The 12482-nt window shown below is 38.2% G+C and overlaps 1 protein-coding gene across 2 annotated transcripts in view; it reads right to left on the bottom strand.

Moving 5' to 3' along the window:
• erg (ETS transcription factor ERG) overlaps positions 1 to 10744 on the bottom strand; it is a 20562-nt gene extending 9818 nt beyond the window's left edge. For both annotated transcript variants that reach the window (XM_027151524.2, XM_027151533.2), the window contains exons 1-2: positions 10437 to 10744; positions 2902 to 3155 (exon numbers count right to left, since the gene is read on the bottom strand). In XM_027151524.2, coding sequence (XP_027007325.1) covers positions 2902 to 3155; positions 10437 to 10454 — 272 coding nt within the window. In that variant the 5' untranslated portion in view covers positions 10455 to 10744. The remainder of the gene's footprint in view (positions 1 to 2901; positions 3156 to 10436) is intronic.
• Positions 10745 to 12482: the final 1738 nt, after the last annotated feature.

The raw sequence follows: 12482 nt of genomic DNA, 5'->3' as shown, positions 1-12482 counted from the left end.
ATTAGGCTCAGAAGAGCTTGCCAAGGACACGAACAGCCTGCAGCTCTTCTTACTATCCCGTTCATGTGTTAGCCACCTATCGGCTTGCTTAAGAACAACAGCTCACAGCGGGCTTTCAGTCATGTTACACTGCCCATTATAGACTACAGACGCTTCAAATCTGTAGTATACACGCATAACCTTTATTTATATGCACAAACTCTTAAAAGCACACATACACTCACATTCTTTCACTTTCCAAATGACTAAAATGTTGCAGCGTATCTGATCATCTAAAACCTCTCCATGTCCTCCACTAAAGCCATACTAAAATCCCAAAAGAGTCCTGGGTTTCACTAGCACACTCATAAACGCCTATGATTGCAGACTCCATCAAGAGCCACTGAAGCATTTTTTTTAGAACACGCTCACCAGTTTGTTCTCATTTACATCTATGCTATTTAAGTAATTGAGCATGACAAGCCCTTCATCAGAAAAACTGCTCAGTGTAGAATCTGTGTGGCAGGCCGTGTTGCAAGAAAACTTTAAAATGTCTCTGATTTGAACAGAAGGATGGTAGCCATATTGTAATTTGTGTCCTAGGATCAGTTCCCACTTTTTAGAGTTGAGCAGGTTGGGCAGAAGATCACATGGTGTCACCCATCCAAGAATTTCTGTCAGACTGGGAAAAGTGGCCGTAAAACCATGTGGCGACTTTGTTCTTTTTCTCTTTGTTCTTTTTGATAAAGAGCTGAATAAAAATATGACCAAGCACACAGGGATAACGGGACAAAAAATGAAATCACAAGTGCTTCATGGTCTCTTGGTGGATTCAAATGAAACTTTGTGTGAATATTAACAATAATAAAGGTGAACAGATGATAAACTTATCATTCAACTGTACAGTTTCTACACACATGGGTTATTCTGATGATGAAAAAAATGGTTGAGGTTAACGCCAGTGTGATTTCTCTAAACCTGGGTGTTCACTCTCAGCTCTGGGGAGAAGATTGACATGCTTATGGACATAAGAAGACTGTTGCTAGGCACAAAGCATTAACTATCTTATGCAGGGCTCTCAAGTTTTGAAGACAGGCAAGCGTGACATCTCCACCCCCCCCCCCACCCCCCACCCCCAAAAAAAAAGTATTCGTTTCATTTCCATTTATTAATGTGTGTGTGTCTGTGTGTCTGTGTGTTTGCGTGTGTGTGTGTGTGTGTGTGTGTGTGTGTGTGTGTGTGTGTGTGTGTGTGTGTGTGTGTGTGTGTGTGTGTGTGTGTGTGTGTGTGTGTGTGTGTGTGTGTGTGAGAGAGAGAGAGAGAGAGAGAGAGAGAGAGAGAGAGAGAGAGAGAGAGAGAGAGAGAGATTATGACTGGTGTTGTTTATTGTAAGTGTTTGTTGCCTTTTTGGACTCCTTTATCATTTGTAATGTTGCTCCCATTTAAAACAGTTTGGCTCAAGCGCAGACATTTTTTGGGTTATGATTGAGGACAATGTCCCGTCCAGAGACAAGCTGTTTCATGTTGAGGTTTTGTTCAAACCGACCATCGAAAATACCCTCTCTAATGAATGTTTTTTTTTTTTGTTTCATTTGTTTTTGCGTTAAATCTTACCCAGATAGTGCTATTTTCTGACTGGCTATTGTGTAGCCTCTTTTTTTGATTGGCTGATAAGTGTCAGGCTCGACTAAGAACTCCAGGGGAGACTCTGCTTGATTCCTGCCCGGTTCCATAGAGACAGATACATTTTGGGCACTGCAGCATATTAAATATATGATAAATAGTCAAAAAGTTTTCATCTCATGTGTTTGTAAGTCGATATCAACTAATATTGCACTGTACCTATTCTATTAGATGAAAGGGATGCTTTCTGAGTCTTCCCATAAAAATGAGGTAATGACTAAAATGTTGCAGCGTATCTGATAATCTAAAACCTCTCCATGTCCTCCACTAAAGCCATACTAAAATCCCAAAAGAGTCCTGGGTTTCACTAATAGGGTATTAGCACATCACCATTTTACTGTATATCCCTGCCTCTCACTTTTTTAAATTATATCTTCTCAGTGACAAATCTATTTTGCATTACCAGTCATAACGTCTAGCTTCGCTAGTTTAGCTTAACCACAAAGACAAACTGCAGAAAAGTATTTAATATAATTTTTTGTCTAATTTGATGACACAAATTTTTAGTTGCAATAGAATAGGGCTTCATACTCGGGTTAAAAAGCTCATATTCCATTATATTCCTGTCTCTTCTGCTCTATGTGCTGTATGAATGTATGTGTCAATCTGTGTTTAGTGCTCAACATGTCTTCAGGTCAAAATCTCTTCTGTCTGTTTCTCTAGTGTGTGTTTATAATGTTTGAAATATTTCTAATGTGGCAGGCCATAAGGTAAAGTGAGGGTTTAATAAAAACAGCTGTTTTGAATTTGGATTTCGGCTGCAGCTCGACGTGTCACTGCATCTGTGTCTCTGTATATGTGCATGCTGGTGGAGTCAGATCCCTGTGTGAATTTGGCTCCTTTGCTGCCAACGGTTCTTGATGGACGAATTCCAGGTCACGAAGCCCACACAGCCATTTCTCTACCACACAGACCACCCTTCATTTCTGCACCAGTAGCATACTTCTCAAGTATCAGTTTTAAGCAAGACTGGCAGACTCACACTTTTGCTATTAACCAAGCCTACATCCACACCCACGCTTCTACCAGCTATGACTTAGGCAAACCCATTGTTTTGCCCAATGAGCAGAAATGAAATCCAGCAGCCACCAACAGAGTGGAAAATTTCACTAGTGCCAAAGTAATGTGTGGCAGGCAAGTTAGATCAAATCACCAGAAAATGAACGAAGCAGCCTAGAACTGGTTATACGTTGTGGTAAATGTCAGTTAAACACAATATAAGCCAATTGTGGTGCTCACCTAGAGCCATTCACCTGACCCACTCTTCCTCCTCCTCCTGTGGTTCCTGCTCCTCCTCCATTGCTGCATTCCATCTTGATGGTGACACGACCAGACGGAGGGGTGAGCCAGTCCTGCTGCGTGGCTCGTGGACTCAGCTTACTCTGGCCATACTCACTCACTGCTGATGCTGTCATGTCTGGCTTGGCCTGCTGGGCCACGCTGTAGACACACTCAAACAGAGATTGGTCCTCACTCACCACGGACAGCGCCTCCTACAGACAAAAGAAGGATAGATATATATAGTATATATAAAAGAGGTAGTTTGCAAACAATCCAGAGTTGGGTAGTCACAAACCATACTTAAGAAGAAGTGGGTTAAGTATTCTTAGTAACGCAATTATCCCAGTAACCGGTTGAATCTCATCTAGTATCAAGTTCTTAGTAGAACAAACTCAAATGAGCTCTAACCTTATAGAAAAGGTTCCAAAAAAAGCACTTATAAAACCAAGAACAGTGAATTATGAAGCTTTTCTTTTCCTTTAAGTGTACCATGCTACTCTTTATATAAATTATATACACCCACTAGTCATTTTAATAGAACTTACTGTATTCAATCAGCAAATCATGTAGCAGTAGTGCGATACATAAAATCATGCAGATCCAGATTAAAAGCTAAATTAATGCTCAGATTACAGATCAGAACTGGGCTAATTTCTGATCTCATTGTGGCATGACTGAATGTGCCAGATGGGCTGGTGTGGGTATTTCAGCAACTGTTTTTCTGAGATTTTTACACACAGCAGTCTCCAGAGTTTACACACAGCAGAAACACCTTGTTGATGAAAGTGATCAGAGGACAGTAACCAGATCTAATCAAATCTGTCAGAAAGCTATAACTCTAATAACCACACAAATGTGACCATGTTAGATTAGCGTTTGTGTAGTAAAATGTGATTAGCCATGGTGGCGTAGAGGTTAGTATGTTTTCCTATGCTTCCCTTGGGGTTGGGGCTTCAACTACCCTGCTTCATGGGTTTCTTAGGGTTAGGGTAAATTGAGTATTTTGGTCCACAGACATTGTTATGGAGGTATTGGCATCTCTAAATTTTCCACAGTGTTTAAATGTTGTTGTTGTTGTTGTTGTTTGTGTGTGTGTGCGTGTGCGTGTGTGTGTGTGTGTGTGTGTGTGTGTGTGTGTGTGTGTGTGTGTGTGTGTGTGTGTGTGTGTGTGTGTGAGATTGTTCTCTGTAATGGGTTGGTACCCCACTTAGTCCCCTGAGTACAGAGGGATAGGCCCTAAGCTCCTGTGTTAAATAATCAATACAGAATATAGATGTATAATAAAATGTGTGGCCTCTTGTAAAGGTGTTACAGGCATTCAAGTGCTAGATAAACAAAAACCTCTAGTGCGTAGAACTTTCACAGAACTATAGGGAAAAAGTTGCATAGTTGAATATGAATTCAACTATGAATATGAATATGAATGGAGTAATGCAATTCTACAGTGATTGTCTTACAAATGTACTCAAGTAAGAGAGAAATAAACACTCTATTCACTGTCTCTATGTATACAAAATGTAATAAATGAAATTGGGGCAGAGAAGCCTTTACTACTGACACACACATAACAGCACAGTGGAATTCTTGTCTTCACATAACCCAACTGCGGCGGTTCGTGTCAGAGAGCAAGGGCTTATATGATACAGTACCCAGGAGAAAGGAGGGCTAAGGGTCTTGCTCGAGTGCCAAACATTGGCAGCTTAGCAGTGCTGGGGCTTGAACCCTTACCTTCTGATAAACAACCCGCAGTCTTAACCACTTGTGCCACTACTGTCACATATGAGTGAAAAGTATGGCAACATTCACTCCTATTGTGCATTTCTGGGGCACAAAATGGGAGGTGCTATTGTGCAGAAATTGGAGTCAGAAAATGATTTTAGAGCTTTGAGTCAGGACTGAATGAGCTGCTAAGACTAGCTAGCTGAGATGATCCATCATTATACTGAAGTAAAATGTAAGCATAAGTAGTTAATGTGATGTACTAACTGAAACTATAAGCAGCAGTCAACATTTACACTCAACAAAATCTATTTTATAAGCAAGTATATTATAAGAAAGAAATTTTCTACGATAGCTGCTCTGACACCTGTCAGTGAACTTCAATTAAAAATGAGGGAAGTTAAACTTCAATTATAAGGCTTATCAAGATATTTAGAATCTTTAGAACGAAGGTCATGCAGTCAATACATTATTATGTCATTTACTAGGGTTTATGTCATCACCTCATTAATGCTTTACTCCTTATGGAAATTATTTATTTTCACAAAAAAGTGTGAAAATAGAATAAAGAATAAAAAAAAATTCCCTTTTGATTCTGATTCCTCTTAAGGTTTCTTCCTTGCCACCGTTGGCTCTAAATTGCTCATTAGGGATAAAAATAAACTTTAATTTTAAATTTTCTTATTTTAATTCAGAATTTTTATATTGCTTTGGAAAAATGTCCCTTCTTAAAAGCACAATACTCATGCTGGGTGTAATATCGCTGCAACAAGCTAGCTGAAGTGGACATCAAAATGAGCAATAGGATCATTCTGTAAGTTCCATGCTGAGGGTCTTTTTAGAGCTAGACGTGTGTTTGCTACAGAACAGTCAAAGGTTTTGTGTCTATGTTCATGAGGCTTGACTGGCATGTCCAAACCAGTCAATCACCTCATCAGCAAACGGGAGAAACATATAGGACATATCAATGTCAACAAATCATGTAAAAATAACAGGACTCTTTCCTAAAAGTAATCTTTGAAGATGTAACTTAGTTTGAAATTTTTATTGTCACTCATTCATGAACATGGGAATGGGCCAGGTTAAAAACTGTACCCGTCGAGCCACTAGAGGGCCTCTGAAACATTTTGGCTTCAGTCTTGACTCCCTGTTATGACTTCCAGTCATATATAAAGTGATTCATATAAAGTATATAAAGTGAAATATTAACTGCACTAGAATTTCAATTCCAACTACTTTAAGTAAATGTACCACATTAAACACGCGTAAACAAGTGCGTCACTTCAAAACTTTTACAGTCTTACTGAAAACGTACTGTAGCACAGATTCTCCAAATGCCTCCAATGTCTGTGCTATTCTGAAAGCAGGTCTGCGATGAGTGAGAAGAAGAGGCCACTATGTTGGGGACCAAATTAAAGATCACCCGAACAGGTCTCAGTTCACGGCGCAGATACAAAGGTCATTACTGCACTGATAGGCTGAAGCAAAGAGAGGCCACAGTTTGCTCTCTCACAGAAACCAAACCCATCCATTTCCCACTGACCCTTTTACTGCACACTTAACAAACAAACACACACACACACACACACACACACACACACACACACACACACACACACACACACACACACACACACACACACACACACACACACACACACGCACGCACACACACACACACACACTCAATGCCCTACATCAACATCCAGACTCACACTTCCTCTGTTTTTTTATCTTATGGAACAATTCATTAGAGCAGCCAATACTGGAAACATCCAGTATCGCGTGTCGTGAGTGCAGTAGGATGACTATGAGCAGATAACATTGCAGTGCAAAATGTAGAACGCTCTAAACTGCTCAGAAGGTCTATGGAAAACAGCTGAAATTTTTCCAGATCGACAATGAAAACAGAGTTTGTTTTCATGTTTTCACCTACTTAGATTCCAAAACGTCCAATTTTAGTCTTCCATAATAAACAAATTTAAAACAATGGAAAGCTGAGTTTTTTTTTAGTTCTTCCTCTGTCAGTCATTTCAGCTATTAGCAGAATGTTTTAGCATGGCACAGATTCTTTTACTGCTTTATTGTCAGTTAAATATGACTAGAAAGCAGAGCACAGCTTTGTTTTCTTCTTCCATCCAGCCTACCAAATCTATTCACGATTTAACTCCAGTCAACATCATGACATTTCCTTTGTTTAAAACCTCATGATTGGTTTGACTTGATCACATGAACCAGTAAAACACAGCTCATCCTCAGAAAGTGAATAACACATGAGCAATCTTGAAAAATGTTGAGACTCATAGTTTCTGGGTGTGTTTTAAAACAGTAGTGACTAACCTATGATGAAGCTAAGGCATTTCATTCCAGCATTTAATCCTGTACATTTTATAACCACTTGGCAGCTCTGATCTGAAGTCAGTGATCATATGCACTCATATAAATGCATTCACTAGGACAATCACAAAGTGATGAATTTGGGAGGCAGGTTTGCCTTCAGATCGCATTCAGCCTGTCAGCTCATTCATGCTGAAAGCAGCAGCAGCAGTCAGGAAGTATTCTGCTGCAACTTCCTGCAGCAGATAGTGAGGATAATGGAAAAGAGGAAAAGCTTATCCATCCACATTCTAATTGTGATATGGCCAGAGAGAGAGAGAGAGAGAGAGAGAGAGAGAGAGAGAGAGAGAGAGAGAGAGAGAGAGAGAGAGAGAGAGAGAGAGAGAGGTGGAGGTGGATGACGCACTGTCATTAACACCATAAGCTTTGGAGGCCATTAACCTCTATAAAAGGTCAGCAAAGTGCCTGTGACCTTACATTTCCCCAAATCAGCAACTCACAGACACTGTTGTTTTCATAGCCTCTCCCATAGTCTTACACTCACCACCTTTTTTCTCACTCACTCACTTAATCATTATTCTCACTCACTCATTACTCTCACTCACTCACTCACTCGCTCACTCACTCACCCACTCACTCACACACTCAATCATTATTCTCACTCACTCACTCACTCACTCACTCACTCACTCACTCACTCACTCACTCACTCACTCACTCACTCACTCACTCACACACTCAATCATTATTCTCACTCACTCACTCACTCACTCACTCACTCACTCACTCACTCACTCACACACTCAATCATTATTCTCACTCACTCACTCACTCACTCACTCACTCACTCACTCACACACTCAATCATTATTCTCACTCACTCACTCACTCACTCACTCACTCACTCACTCACTCACTCACTCACTCACTCAATCATTATTCTCACTCACTCACTCACTCACTCACACACTCACTCACTCACTCAATCATTATTCTCACTCACTCACTCACTCACTCACTCACTCACTCACCCACCCACTCACACACTCAATCATTATTCTCACTCACTCACTCACTCACTCACTCACTCACTCACTCACTCACTCACTCACTCACTCACTCACTCACTCACTCACTCACTCACTCACTCACTCACTCACTCACTCACTCACTCACTCACTCACTCACTCTTTCAAATCTCTCAGACTCTTACACACTGTCCTTCATTCACTGTCTGTTTCTGAAACATCCCCTTTCTCCCAAATCACTGACTCATTTCTTTTTTCCTCAGAAACTCACTTTTTCAACTCCCATTGACATTGATCACATGCAGTTTCAACATCATCACCTGATCACACCCAACACCGTGAAATAAAAAACTTCACTGTAATTAAATAACATAAATCTTTTCCTTTTGCTTTCTCATTTTTCATTTACTACAGGATGAAAAACTGTGTTAAAGTCAGCAGAAGATTTCAGAGAGAGCCAAGAATTACTGCATAGGATTTCTACTGCACGTTCCAAAAAAGTGTTTAAAAAGTGTGTAAAAGTGCCTAAACACTCTTATTCATCAATATTAACCCAAAACTAATGCAATTCTCCATTGTCAAATAAATGTAGATATCAATTTGTTTTTATCTATTTTTAGCATTATAACCAATGCAGAGTTAAGAAAATATTCCATACGAGGTGATAATTAACACTGTGGGTTTAGACCATGAATGTATGTGTAATTGAAAGCAATATAGCGTCGCTAAATTTTTTACTTTTATTTATACAAAGATTTTTAAGAAGTCTAAGAAATGTCTCATTCACTGCAGACCAACATGTATAACATTTACAACAAAGACAAAGCCAGAGTATCACAATGTTGTCTTGTGCTCACGCTAAATACTTAACATTATCAACTATATTGAGAATGAATTTGTACTGCTGATCTCCTCATGTGATACCTCTGTGACTAAACCCAGACAGTCTATTGTACAGACTGTAAGCAAAGTCTTCTGATGAGTTTACCAGAAATGCGTTTGCGTAAGACGGTTTAAAGAATGCCGTACATACTCACTTCTGCCTAAACAATTAGTCCGGCACAGTTGGCCACAACATGAAACGTTCTCTCAACTCTACAGATATTACATCTTCATACTCTGAAGCTTTAAAATATAAATACCTCCACTAAAATACCCCATTACATGACTATGCCATTTGGCAGAGTTACTGTATGCGTTTTGTTGTAAAATAATGAAATTATAATTTTAGTCTGTTTATTTTGTATTTAGGTACACATAAGACTTTTAAGTGTTTTCTATGTCTGCCATTATTTGTACATAGAGGTAATGAGTTATTAAATACATATCTGTAACGCATAAGTGTAAAAAGCGGAAGATTTATAACGGACCTTCTGTAATTAAACAGATATCTAAAGACTTTCCACAAACTCAGGGCTGATATTTGTTTCAACAGGAATTCTGCATGAACCTGCATTATTACTGTGAATGATGTATTCATTTGAGCTGTTGTGCAGTGAATTTTAGTTACACAACCTATATATATATTTAATATGCTATATAATTAAGCCTAAATAGATAAAGTATTTCATTTTTATTCATGTATCTAAACAGGGTAATAAAGGGTCATTTTATTCAGTATTTTTTGCAATTCTTTTCAAAATTTTTATTTAGTTTCAAGCATTCAGATAGAAGATCATTCTTGAAGATGATCTACAAGAATGAGAAGAACTCAGTTTGATATCAGACCTGTAAAAACAAGAATTATATTTGGACTAAGAAGTGTGTTTTCCCTATAACCGTATTTCTCTTTACCGTATTCTGCAGTCATCCATAAGTTTGATTAATTTTTACTTTTATTTTTTATTTTGCTGTGTGTTATTATCCAGATGTGTGTTAAAGTAAATCTATTGACATATTAACACTTATAATCTCATAATAAACAGACATGGAGTTCTTGGATCTATACGATATGAAATATTATAAAACACTTTAGGTTAAACAGTAAAATAAGTGTTAAAGCTGGTAAAATAATACACAATGCTTGGTTTTGTTAGATGCTTGTGTCTGGAGCAGATTTTGTCCTTTGTTTATTCATACACTCAATATTCAGCCTCAAGGATGGAAAAATTCTCACTTTTAGAATTTAACAAAGAAATTCCTTAAAAAAAAAAAGTGTTCAGCCATCTGGAGATGAGTTTTTTGTATAAATTGCGGTTGTTGCTCTTTTGTCATTATGCTGATGGTTTTTCTGAACAGCGCAGACAGTCAGAATAGGAAAAAGGAAATTTACAAAGCAGCAAAAAGGAAATCTCGTTGCATTGCCATGGCATGAAGGGTGTTACCCCTCCTGCACAAATCTGTTCTGTGAACGACCAAAGCCATTTAAAAAAATGTCATTTTGTACGTCATGTAATTTAAAAAACTTACCTTGATAGTGCTCGCCATTGTAGCACAGGACTATATAGTCCTGTATTTAAAAAAAAGAAATTTCAGTTGCAATGTGTATGTGTGAGGTTTTTTTTCAGGCGATGACTGTGTTAAGTTGAGGTTCCACTGAGCAGTGTTTGGAGCGGATGAGATTGTGCTAATGCTGGAAGTGAAGTCAACCAATAGCAGGAAGAGCTTTCTATTGGTTCTGGCCGACGCAGCTCGAAGAAACAGGATATTTGGGAGAGGAGAGATAAGAAAGCCTGAAACAATGTTGGTATCCTGTGAAAGCATGTGTGTGGTTACTTTAAGAGACAGCGCAGTACCTAAGTTTACTTCACCTACTGTGGGGCGTCCTCAAGAAGGGGCGTGCATCCCGGATAGCGTGATAATCTATTAGATTTTATATTTTTACTCTCAACTGTTAAGTTATGGCAATATGGCAAATATAATAGAATAAAGGTCGGATTGGGAAACTGTTGTATGATGACAATATCTTGGTTAAGTATTGTGACTTCATATAAACTGAGATCTGACTGCTCATGACACTTTAAATGTCTGTTAGATAAAAGAATATGGAAAGCTATGAAACTGAAGATGATGATGTTGCAAAGGTCAAGAAGAGGAAGAAGCGGAGGAAATTAGGAAAGCTACATGAGCTAAGGAAAAAAGGGAAAAATGTATAAAATATATTTATAAGAAAAATACATATACTGTAAAGTACCACAATTACATTATAGTCATATCAACCTTAATGATCATAAAGAATTCATGAGGTATAGTGTACACACTGTAAAACATGAGAGATCCATTAACTTATGTGAGCTTTCTTCTCATCGACTCCAAATGTCATGACAAGTTTACTTCAAGTAAGTTTAAAGGTTTTCAGTCTTACAGTGTATTAGTCTGGGGTACGTTGTACTATGTTAAACTATACAATGTGGTAAATGTGTTTATGCATAAAATAGAAAGAGAGACAGACAGATAGATAGTAAGACCTGGTACAGGTAGGATGTACAGTAGAATTTATCATTATATAATGAGTATTTGTCATGGTGTAGCAGAGAGTTGTGGACATGATGGAGTAAAAGAGTAGATAAGGATGGAAGATATTATAAAGATATTATTCTTGCAAATAAGTACAATTCTGTTTCAGAAGTCCTGCACTATCCAGAACCTGAACAACTCATTCAAGCACCAAGCTTTTTGCTATAAGTGTAATAGGGCTGCCACTAAACAGGAACATACATTACATCACAAATCACCTTGTGTATTCTGTATGTGTGTATGCCATACTGTAGTGATGATACAATATGTGTGTGTGTGTGTGTGTGTGTGTGTGTGTGTGTGTGTGTGTGTGTGTGTGTGTGTGTGTGTGTGTGTGTGTGTGTGTGTGTGTGTGTGTGTGTGTGTGTGTGCTCAGGGGTGTGTTGATGCTTGTGTGAGCAGTGGTGCGTTTCTGGGCTGCAGATGGTATTGTGTAATGGCGGTTGATTTGAGGAAGTTATGAAGTAACAAGAGGAGTTTAAAATGTTTTGTAAGCAGTTAGTGTCAAAAACATTTTATTCAGTTCAAACTGCCACTCTGCTAATTTTCAGAAGGACGAATATATAAAATTAACAAAGAACTGTAATCGTACATTGTAATCGTAGGGAACAACTGCAATGACATCGCAACTTAGTTTGAGCTTCAAGAATGCGTTTTTTCCCTCTAACGCTATGAAGGGATTACATAAAACAGATTTCACCATATTTGATAGTTGGGAACAAGGCAATAAATATCGCAAGTGTGTTCATTCTGCAACAAGATGAAAGCAATAGGATGCAAAAGAAGGAAAACAAATCCCCATAGTTTGAACATACACTTGAAATAATAATAATAAAAAAAAGACCTATTATGCAACCTATATTCATAATTTCTTGTAGTTTTAGATTTAATAAACTGCTACAAAGTAGATAATAATTGAATAATTAAAAGTCAAGAAAAAGGTCTAATAAAGTAATAAAATTATGTTGTAACTTAAGTGAAACCTTCTATTACCATAAA

The sequence above is a fragment of the Tachysurus fulvidraco genome, chromosome 20, assembly GCF_022655615.1.
Source record: "Tachysurus fulvidraco isolate hzauxx_2018 chromosome 20, HZAU_PFXX_2.0, whole genome shotgun sequence".
In the NCBI taxonomy this organism is placed as follows: Eukaryota; Metazoa; Chordata; class Actinopteri; order Siluriformes; family Bagridae; genus Tachysurus; species Tachysurus fulvidraco.
Note: the sequence above shows the minus strand (reverse complement) of the source record. Positions and strands in the feature narration are given on the sequence as shown.